This window comes from Vigna umbellata, chromosome 5, assembly GCF_029865625.1.
Source record: "Vigna umbellata cultivar VRB3 chromosome 5, Vumbellata_1.0, whole genome shotgun sequence".
NCBI lineage: Eukaryota > Viridiplantae > Streptophyta > Magnoliopsida > Fabales > Fabaceae > Vigna > Vigna umbellata.
The window spans coordinates 30,697,271-30,709,359 of NC_142169.1; the positions used below are offsets into that span (position 1 = coordinate 30,697,271).

Genomic DNA, 12,089 nt, shown 5'->3' on the forward strand with positions numbered 1-12,089 from the left:
CACCCCATCAAAACATTTCGGGAAAGGTTTTTCATAAAAAGAGGAGGTGATAGATTTAAAAATAAAAATTTAAACAGTTTAGGTTCAAACTTTTCATTAATTTTAGTATTTATTTGAAAATCTTAATTAAATTATCAAATTTTAAATTCAATTTAATTATTTTCGATACATTATTCATATATGTGTTAAGGAATAAAGAGATTTTACCATGTAAGAGAAATAGTATGACTTGATAGTAAATGTCAAAAAATTATAATTTATTTTTTATTTGTATTTTATCTTAATTTAATTCTAATTTATTTTTAAATTAAAATAATTTCATTGCTTTTTAAATTGGGATCAAAATTAACTTCTATATAAAAATTATAATTATTATAACAATATTTTATTAAAATTAATATTTTTATTAAATATTTAACAATATTAAATTTATTTAAATTTATAATTTATATTAAATTTTATTCAATGTTTTTAAAAATATTTTTATATCAATAATTTCTAAACAAATATTAGAGTTAGTTTAAAAATAAGAATATTATAAATTCAAATATAAAATTTTAAAATAGTTTTATAACAATTTAAAATAAATATTTTTTAAATTTCAAAACAAAATTTATTACAAAAAAATTTATCATAATATTTTATTAATCATTATTTTAATTATTATTATTATTATTATTATTATTACTATTATTCTAAATAAATGTTACATAAATTTTATTATTTTTCATATATAACAAAATATATTCTTATAAATATTCAACAACTCTGTTTTAAAAACTGGTCAAAACACTAGTAATTATTACAGTTTACATGTTTTTCATTCTAGCCAATTATACGGACAGTAAAATGAATCTTCTTTTGTCTGTTTCGTGCATTTCACTCTCCTTTCTCTTTTCTCATCCCTCTGTGCATCCTAATAATTATGGTATCCTATGCCATCACACTTACATTACATTATTAATCCTTTACTCATAACAAATTATTTAGGCTGCTAATTACTACCGAACAAAAATAGATGTCTCAGAAACATTTCAGTTGTCAGAAAGAGTTTTTATACTAAAATTCTGATATTGAGTTTCTCAGAAGTGTAATGAAAGTACTGAACACAGTTGATAGTCAGCAACATAACTGAAAAAACTGTTGACTGGAAAATAGACAGAAGCACGCTATGCATTACGCATGACTAGAATGTTTTTACGCATACTGTACATGAATTATGGCATATATGGTATATTACGTGTTTGAATAAAGTCATGAAACAGAGTGGCGTCTTCGCTTTGGAAAAGGGAAGCGAGTTTCTGAACAAGCCTTGCCACCAATTGGCTTAATGCTATTTATCCTGAACAGAGCATTGAGCTTACTGAGCTTTCTGGTGAATGATTTGAACAACTTGTTGGCAGGGTGAGACTTAACAAGCTCCTGCTTCATAGACACGTGGTCTTTCTCCAAGTCAGTGAGCCTCATTCTCATTCTTGCTACTTCAAGCTTCAGTTCTCTGTTCTCTCTTCTCACTGATGCATAGTTATCTCTCGGGGAAATGGCTCCACTCCCTGCACCGCTTCCTGAACGGTGAGGAAACTGACCGAAGAAGAATTGGTTGTGCCCTCCATTCATGGCGTTGCGAAGCCTCATTTGCTCGAAGTAAAGCACTTGAACCACCATCTGCACTGGTAGCCTTTCATTCTGTGCTGCATGGCTGCATGCTTCTTGAGACAGTTTCTGACAATCAATGGTTTTGCATAACCGGTATCTCTCAGAGTCCTTCATGTTTGGATGAACCTACATCATAACGAAACAAAATTGGTTATCACAACCAACAATAACATATTGCATAAATTTCAGTCTTTTTTGAAAGGTTAAACATGATGGGAAATATTTTCACCTTGAGGAAGATGTCAACTGCTCTATAGAGTCCATCACTTGCAACACGTGCATGATCTGGAAGTAGTTCTGCAAGTGCTGTGAATTTTGAGGGCGACAAGTTTGAGTCTAGAGCTACTTCAGCGAGATAACTGTCCAGCAATTTCGATACCTTTATAATTGAGCTTTGTTTTGGAGATCCAGGGCTGTCGTAATCATACACCATTTGGCTTTCATCAATGTAGTTATCACTGTCTTCTCCATCCTCTTGGTCCATGTTTAGATAAATAGAAAAGATCCTCAGAATTGAGTCAGTGTCATACATGGTGTTGTGGGTGTTTTGAGGTGAGTTTGTTGGGATTAAGATGTCTTCGAGAATTGCCTGGTCTAGTTGAAGACTAATTCGCCTCTCCAAATCAGATTTGCAATGAGTTGATGCAGGTGCTGCTATTGCAGCTTTCAACAAACTTGAGAGGAATCCCATTGGAACAGGGCTTTTCCTTGAGTGAGTTGGGAGTAAGCCGACTATGGTTTCAACGACGACCCTTTGTTTCTTTTGCAATTCCATGTCATGAAGACTTCCTTTCACCACTTGGGGATCTCTAACACCAATCCCCTGAAGTGAACCGTGTGCATAGTTCATCAATATCTTGCTGATCATGTCCTGTTTCAGTCCCTTTGACTTCACAACAGATACAACTCGTTGGAAGAACTCAAGACTAAGAACATTGAAAGACTTCCCCCACCAATCTGCGGGTGTTTCTGGCTCCATGGTTGGTGTGGTTTTGGAAGGGAAATTGTGATCGAGTTTTAGTAAACCAGATGTAAGCTGCTCTTTGCACGCGTTGTTTGCAATTGCATTGATTAGCTTATTGACTAGGTTTATTTCCTCTGACATTGGAAGAAGGGCCTCACAACTGTGAAGAACATACACTGTGCTTGATATGTTAGGTAGCACTGTGTCCCTAAGGTATGCTTCAACTCTGGATTCTAAGTTTTTTTCAGCAAATTCTTCTGTCATTTCAAGAAAATGAGCCGTGCAACGTAGCAAGGCAATATTTGAGAGAGTGAACTCAACATTGATTCCATAGCAAAATTTGGCAGCTAGCTCAAATGCCTCTGCTCCACCTGGCACATTTGGGAGACTTACGCGTATAATTTTTGAATCTTTTGCTTCTAACAGCAGCTTCCGAATTCTTCCACTCCGAGAAACAAGGGGAAACTAGTGCAAAAATTGGCACACTCAGTACACGGTGGAAACGGAAAATCCTTTATTCTTCTCTTTCTCATGGTACAGCAAAATGATACTTTTCTTATTTTTCTTTCTTTTTCTGTTTTTAGACTGAGTCATGCAGAGAGACAATGAAGAAACCATACCATATCAGCCCAACAAAACCATGTAGCATTATGTTCATGGTTCTGTAACCACTTACCAGTCATTAGTGCACTGGACTAAGGTTGGGCATGATGCTTACAATGCATGCATTGAAAATATTCAAGCATAAGATTGGTTATATATATTTGATAGCAAAATAAAAACAAAAGTAATAATCAACAATTGACAAATATTCATGAACTCTTAAGATTCTGAACCAAAGAAGACCATGAAGAATACTAAACCTCTTATCAGAATGGCAGGTAGTTTTCTTTACCTTGTGAAGTGCGAAGGCTGATGCTCCTACTTCGATGGTGAGATCACTGGAAACGTCAGATATTGGCCTGCAAAAATCAAATCTGGCTGAATCACTACATAACATAAAACCTGAAAAATCCAACATTAAGCAAAAACTACAGCTGCAGGCATACACATTACCAAAGTTAAATTATCCTCCACTAGAATGTTTGTTTGAAATTTAATATAACAATTGGAACTCAAGCCATGTGCTCTGTACAACCGAAGAGACAACTTAATCTTCCAGTGTCAAAGTTTTAGGCGTGAATGGCCCCAACTCAATAAATACAGAATTTGTGCAAGACTATAAATAGACACACCACTGCAGACACAGCATGTTTACAAGAGTTTAAAGTCAAATTGATATTTAAGAGTAAAATGGTTGTCACTGTAGTGGAACCCATGAATGCAAATCATTGAACATCTAAGATAAGAAGTAGAAAATAAATTTTGGAGCGACGGGGTTGTGATGTTAACACCTGTCCTGATCTATGTGCAGCCAAAAGGGTTTTCATTTTTCCATAGTCGGTGAGCTCCAATTACATCATCTTAGGGCCTAAAGATAATAAAAGCACGTGAATAATTGACAGACAAAATTAATTGTCGTTCACATTGCTGACAGCAGATGAGATCTGAATATTCACCATGCAGCGCCATACCGCTGTCAGGTGGGTGAAACACTACATCATGGTCAATGTTACATCTTTATCTGCCAATGTTTTAACCCATAACACCATATCCAAGAAGTGTTGTTTTCTACCATAAATTTGGATACCCGTGACTGTGTTAGATAAGAAAAATTTAGAAGGTTGAAACCTACATCAGCTACTTTTTCCATCTGTGCCTACTTTCATAGTTGAACTCGAAACCACTTACTAAGAACATGTAAGTATGAAATGAAAGAGACACTCAATTATGCAGAAGGCCCTCATTGATGAATCTAAATGCTAGACCATGTATGGTTGCAATCAACACTAATGCATCATGAATTAAAAGATTACCATTCGGTGGCATGTCTTATGCTTGAGCTTGGACGAAAGGTCCTTTTTCCTGAAATGCTAGGCTTCAATTCGGCAACAGTTACCACTCCCATGAGGGATACTCTTCAAACAGTGATGTGACTGTGTTGTGGACGTAAACGTCTACAAGAGCATATCAGATGAATCGAAAGAAAGGAAGTGAAAGTGTGTGCTTAGACAGAGTCTTTGTTGAGCCAGGACCACTTGATGAGGCTCGTAATTTCATCTTGTGTGAGCAGAAAGTTGAAGTGAAGTGTAAGTCACATGAAGCCATGCAGGCCTAAGGGATGGAGAATATGACTTGGAAACATACTTTATAATCTTAAATGAAGGTAAACGCAGTGTGCTTGCACTTTTCGGTGAAAGACATAAGTGGTCTTCGCTTTTCTTTTCGAAAATACATTTTGTTGATAAGTGAACTCAACTCTACAAAATAGGTTTATATTTTATTTATATATTTTAAATTCACTTTATCAATAATTTTTTTATTTTCATTTTATATTATTTTTTTTTACTTTTTTTTTTTGAAAAAAATATAAAAAATTACTCGTCTATGATATTTTACTCTCATAATATACATCGAATGAAAAAATATGTCACTGTAACATGGTTTTTGGCTTTTGAAAATTGCAGGAATCCACAAGCGTGGCATGCTTTTATGAATCGTCATGATGATATAGTAGCTAAAGATATTCACGTAAAGAATTGCATAGAATAAGCAAGTATATTATGTGTAAAGCTTGCTAAAGTTGGATTAAAAAGGACGAGTGGGATTGCATGTTATAATGCGTGATACCTGCGGGTAGTAGCTAACTATACTACACTATTCAATCTAATGTAATCTTTAACACACTTAATATATTTTTATTTTCATTTAAATTTTTTTAAAAACTAGAAAGTAACAAATGAAACTCGTGAAATGAGAACGAAATCCACACAAATTCTATCCGTGTTTTAAGGTTTTACGTAAAAGAATTAGAAATTATTTTTTATCTTATATGATCTTATTTATTGTTTGTTTGTTCTTCACAATAAACAATTAACTAAATAATAACAAAACGGTAATTAATATTGCCTTACGTACCGATAACTAAATAAAAACAAAAAGAAATGAGAATAGTAATTTTCAATCAATTAAATTAATAAAAAATACATTAAAAATATGCTCTTAACATCTATAAATTTTTTTTCGAAATCTAATACTACTGTATTAACAAACTAACTATTTTACTGTTAATTTATAAGAAATTAACAAAAATTATTAAGTATGTAAGAATTCGTAGACGAAAATTCATTTATCAAAAGTCCGATATATTTATATTAACTACGAGGCAAAGGAATAGTGATTTTGACGGGAAAAGACGTGTATGATTGGAGCTAGCTTAGTAAATGCAATAAAAATTGCAGATGGTAATAAAAAATAAAATGGCCATATTAAAATATTATTATATCATCAATGGAAAATTATTTAATGCATTAAAAATATTAAAGTTATTTAAGGTTTATTGTCGAATATGTTAAAAAAATATGAAAAGAACAGTTATTGGAAAGTTCCTTGAATAAACCTATATGAGCTTACAATTAGTGAACGCGACAACTGTTGGATGAATCATGATCTTAGATGCGTACATCTGGTGGTCATCATGAAACCATCCATTTTTTTTGTCCAATGTCTGAATACAGTCCATGTGGTAATCAGCAGAACAAAATAATATATTAAATTTAAGATATTTTATTAATTTGTTTTGTAATATTAGAGCACAGTTTCCTCCATTTTACGGAAACTATTTCAGGTGTTACATGAATGACACGGGTGGCAAAGGCTGACTCGATTTTGTCCATGAAAACGGATTGTGTTGAATTCGTCTCTCGTTTCAAAATGGGTTGAATTTTACGATCAGTATTTGAACTAATGAATAATAAATATACTATTATTTGCTCATTTATTATTTTAAATATTAATTAAATGATTTTTGTAAAAAATAAAAATCACAATAAAAAATATGACATTAAAATATTCAACATCAAAAGATATATATTTTATTTTCACTAATATCAAATTTAATTTTAATTATATATATATATATATATATATATATATATATATATATATATATATATATATATATATATATATATATATATGTACCATAGGATACCCAATCCTCCAATGGTCGACCGGTGACTCGGGCGACCTGGTAACAGTTGAACCAATACGAGGCCTTCTTAAAGATGATGTGTCGTCGATCACTTGGTCCTCGACAACCAAATAGTAATGTCGCGACATAACGTTCGCACCGCGCACACGACAAGTCACCTATTCATGTCGACGCACAGGACGGTCGACATACAAGCGCTATATCGTAGCGTGCAGTTACAGATAAACAGTTACGCACAATCAGTTAACCAACGCCGCGAATCACGGAAGTAATTGACTCAGTATCAGCACACGATCTAGCAGTTACAACTTCTACACAGTCAAACTTCGATAACTGACCGGATTGTCAGGTAACGGTTTATTTTACTGTTTTAAATACACCCTCCACACCAGAAAAAATGTACGTTTTTCCCCTGAGAGAAATTATTCTTATTCTTGATCACTTTGAACCAAAAGATTCAGGTGACTCCTTTTCTGACTTGAGCGTCGGAGTGCCTTTGCAGGTACCCAGCCCACCTTTTCCTAAGGAACAGAACAGAAAGAGAGGAATGAAGTATTGTGAAGGAAAGCATAAAGAGAAGCAGTTCAGTTTTGTTAGGTTTGTATCTCAGCCTCCACACCCCTACTGAAACAATATATATATATATATATATATATATATATATATATATATATATATATATATATATATATATATATATATATATATATATTTATATATGCACCTTCAAAATCTCATGTTTTTTCCCATTTTAGTTCTTAAAAAAGAGTTAATTCATCGTGTACTATATTTATAGGCTTCTCGTTTTTTAAGTATTTTAAGTTTTTATGTAGCTCCAATAGGGAATGAGAGACAAAATAAAATAGTAGTAATGTTTAAAAATACTAAATTAAATACATTTAAAGAGACTGTGCATAAAAAAATAGAAGAATGTATTTAATACAAAAAGAAAAATGAAGACTAACAAAGGAATCACATTTAAAGAAAACTACGATCAATAAATATTTTTTTAAGCTAATAAATTAAATATTTTGATCTTTTTATAAAAATAATCTTTTTCTTGATCCCCTAAAAAATAAATAAAAGTTAGTATAAAATTATTCATACTCAATAAACTCTTGAAAAAAATCCATCAGTTAGCTAACTTTATTTTGAATAATTTCGTAAAAGTATAAACAATTTAAAGATGGTGTTATTACAATTTTATGTTTCATACTGAATATGATAGTATATAAAGAAAAAAAAAATCTCCAAAATTACTGTTTTTATCGTTTTGAATTTAAAATGGTATCAATTTTTTTATATTAATTTAATTTATCTCATCGTTGATTAATATTTTTAGTAACTTTTTCTCGAAAAAGTCAACAAAATTGCAAGTGACCTTTAGTAAAAGAGTGTAAACATTTTCATTGATGTGTAGTTTTCTTATCAGTATTACTATCTTTAGGATATGATTAGGAATCTATGAAGTGGTTAGTCACTACATTTTTTTTTGTTTGGTCAGATGAATTAAACACAAAGTGTATTTTATAAAAAAAAAATATTATTTCAAAAAGTTATATATTATAATTAAATTATTTGAATGACATAAATATATAATAATATCATGACTTAAATTATTAATACTAGTTGTAATTATCAATTATAATAAATAATTTAATACATTAAAATAATAATTATTTTAATTTATTTTATTAGAGATATTAACCAATCAATCCAAACTTAAAAAATATTTATATTTTGTGTTTTTAATATACATATACATATATACGTATATACATACATACATACATATATATATATATATATATATATATATATATATATATATATATATATATATATATATATATATATATATAACAAATTTTAAAAAATTAATATAAAAATAGCAGACTAACCTACCGATTTATCTTTTGATAAGATGGGTTGAATTTTCAATTCATTTTTTTTATGACAAACGAACGTGTCTTATCCTGTTTTTGGCCAACTAATGACGATACAGATACTAAATTAAGGAAGTTTAATTCATTTTTCCACCTTTAATAAAACAGTAACAATTAAAGTAAAACTACTCTCAATTTCTATTTTATAATGTAATAATTCTCTCTTGTTTAATTAATAAAATAGTTTAGAAAAATAATGAAATGTAACATAAGTGAAAAGAGACTAAACTATCATTAAACTTAAGTCAAATTTATGTAAGAAATTGAAGATTTTAAATCTAAAACTTAAAAATAATAAATTTATTTCCGATGAGAATTAATTTGTTTTTTAAAGAGTGAGAAATGAAGTTAATTAAATAAAACAAAATGAATAGAAATTAAAGAAAACTTTTAATATGTATTTTAATCAAGGAAATTTAAAACTATAATGTTTTGAATATGAAGTCGAGAATAATTGTTAAACATTCATTTCCACTTATTTTTCTTTATTAGCTTTTGTTATCCTGAGTGTATTTGGTCTAGTTATTCTATGTTTTCAATGCTTATACTTTAAACCATAGGAGCGGGTACATTATTCTATGTTTTCGATGCTTATACTTTAAACCACAGGAGCGAATACATGTAAAATATACTCAATATTAAATTCGTAATAAATATAATCATTTATTTCTTTAATTTATATTTATATTTATAAATTTTGACATAAACTTATAATTAAAAAACTATAATCACACTCCGATACTTAATAAATAAAAGTGACCATAAATTTGATTAAAAATTATTATTAAAGTTGTATATAATTTAAGATCTTTCAGCCCTTTTATTGCCTTACCGGGTCGTACGAGTATATTGTACATATAATTTTAGGTTTAAAATTAAAATAAACATTTCAAATAATATCCTTGTGTGAGAGACCATACCATAAACATTTTTTGGTGCAAATCCTGGCCTTCACTTCCTCCTGTATCAAAAGAAAGAGAGTTGGTGAGATTGATCTGATTGATAGGAATTTGGAGATGGATGATAAAGAGAGACATAAGTGAAAAAAAGTGATAAAAAACAAAAAAATATTTTGACAGAGTGGGTTGAAAGAGGGGTGTGCATGATTAGACATCAGTGCAGTGTGGAAAGAAGATGAAGACATTATGATGTGAAGCAGCAGCATTGGACCCACCCTTTTAATCAACACTTCTCAGGACTGGGGACACACTCTTCACATTCCATATATGCAGGTTACCTTCTACCGTTCACCTTTTCCTTCCATTATTAGTTCACTCGGTCAACAATATATTTAGGATAGTAAAAAACATCCGCGGCTACATGTGAGTAAAATCCACATCGAAGTTACGGTACGGTTCGTATATATTTATTAATGGTGAGCAATGGATAATGAATGTTTTAATACTCATTTTTAAACTCGTCGGACAGAGATAATATATTATATAACATGTGAGTATCTATTATTCATAAAAAATAAAAAAAATATATATTTTTTAATTAAATTTAATTAAAAATAATAAAAATATATTTTATTAGATTAATTTAATTAAAATTATATTATATTATATATTTTTGTAATTTTATTTTTAAAATATAAAATATTTTTTCTTATTTTTTGCGAGTATCCGCAAGTTTTAAAATATCCGTAAATATTTTCTAAACGAATATTCATACGTACGAGTCGGATTATAGGTACATTTTTACTCAACGAGTCGTGTTGTGGATAGACACTATTTATACCTAACTGGACCTATTTTCATCTCTAAATACATGAAAGAAAGATAATACTCAACCTTCCAAAACACAAAACTTAGGATAAAATATCACTATTATATTTTTCTTAATTTTTTTTTTAAATGTATATCCTTCATGATGTTATTGATAATAAAAAATAAGATAAATAACTGTAAATTCTAAATATCACTGATGTTATTTTTATTTTTCTTCTTGTGTTTTTTTATTTAAAACACCTCTATGTAATGTTATTTGAAATATAAACTCAAATAAAAAACAAATTTAAAGTAAAATCTAAATAGAACTACATAGCAAAATATTAGTATGAATAGAATAATTTTTTTCTAAAATCAAGTATTAACAAGTCGACATCATTATGTAAATCATTATTGTAATATAAGCATGCGCAACGGGACTAATTAAACGTTCAACTAATTTACCAAATCGGATCCTCCAGCAATTATTTATTTAATCATGAATCTCAATGTCATCATTCTCAAAATGGATAACGTTTGAATTAGAATAATAAATATTAGTTAATACATGTTTCTTTACGATTTTTTTTTCAATGTCATTATTTTAATAATGAGAATCATAGCAACAAAATCAGTAAAACATCATCAACTTATATATCTTATATTCAAAAGTATTAGTGATTTTTTAATAATAACATTCTCACTACAAAACTACCTTTTTTAGTCATTCCAAAGGCAGAGTTAAAGTCAATGTATAAAAACACTATCATTAGAAACTTACAATTTAATTGAAAAGGGAGGGGGAAACATAATAACGAAACATTATTCCGCAAAAAGAGGAAACCAAACAAAAACTAATGTAACCTAATAATTAGTATCAAACAATTTAACCAAATTTGGGGTTTAAACATCCCAAAATAGGATTAATTGCAAAAAAAAAAACTACAAAATCATATAGTATGTAATATGCCAACATCTATTTAAATCCATCGAGATGCTTCAATGTCCTTTTAATTTAAGACATATTTAAAAACATTATTAAACTTGTCGGTAGGAGATGGGATTTTGTTTAAAGTGAGTTTATGTCTTTGACTCAACCCTTGATGAAATAATAATCACTTATGTTTTTCAGTCTGCATACAAGGTATAGTTACTTGTCCTGTTTCAATAACTATTTTTCTTGTAATAGCCTCACAAAAAAAAAGTTTATGTTTTATTTATTTCCTTTTTCAAAGTTTATATATATTTGTATACAAAGTATAAGATGATAGAAAATAATAATCTAAATAAAGATAAAATAATATCAAATGTTTATGTTTTATTTATTTCCTTTTTCAAAGTTTATATATATTTGATTCTTTGAGAATATAAGGAAGTTATATTTTGAAATTTTGTGAGAAAAAAATTATAAATATATACATATATTTGTATATGTGTAAAAATGTTATTGAAATGTTTAGTACTACGTAACTCTTAACAAGGATGTTACTCTTATATACACAAAAACTAGTGAAATTGTTTATATAGTCATATAAATCTCTTATTTTTTTTCTTACAAGGAAGGTGTAAGATAGGAAAAAATTGTTGTCATTATGAAATTTTTGTTACTCGCACACAGATTTGTTCTGGCAATATAACAAATGTTAAGCCCAATACATTTTAGGCCTAATAAATTTGATTACAGAGCCCAACAAAAAGAACCCAACAGAATCAGTGCCTCA

General features: G+C 29.2%; 1 protein-coding gene across 2 annotated transcripts; it reads right to left on the reverse strand.

Moving 5' to 3' along the window:
* Window positions 1-1,038: 1,038 nt before the first annotated feature.
* LOC124828110 (BTB/POZ domain-containing protein At1g03010-like) lies at window positions 1,039-4,841 on the reverse strand. Of its 2 annotated transcripts, none has more exons than XM_047301340.2 (4): window positions 4,537-4,841; window positions 3,516-3,582; window positions 1,886-3,085; window positions 1,039-1,782 (listed from the first exon to the last, which is right to left on the reverse strand). In XM_047301340.2, exons 1-4 carry the CDS (start codon window positions 4,626-4,628, stop codon window positions 1,255-1,257), a joined length of 1,887 nt encoding a protein of 628 aa, XP_047157296.1. In that variant the 5' UTR covers window positions 4,629-4,841; the 3' UTR covers window positions 1,039-1,254. The 2 variants fall into 2 exon arrangements, with proteins under 2 accessions (XP_047157296.1, XP_087971125.1); XM_088114999.1 differs by lacking the exon at window positions 4,537-4,841 and adding an exon at window positions 3,677-3,834.
* Between the last annotated feature and the right edge of the window lie 7,248 nt (window positions 4,842-12,089).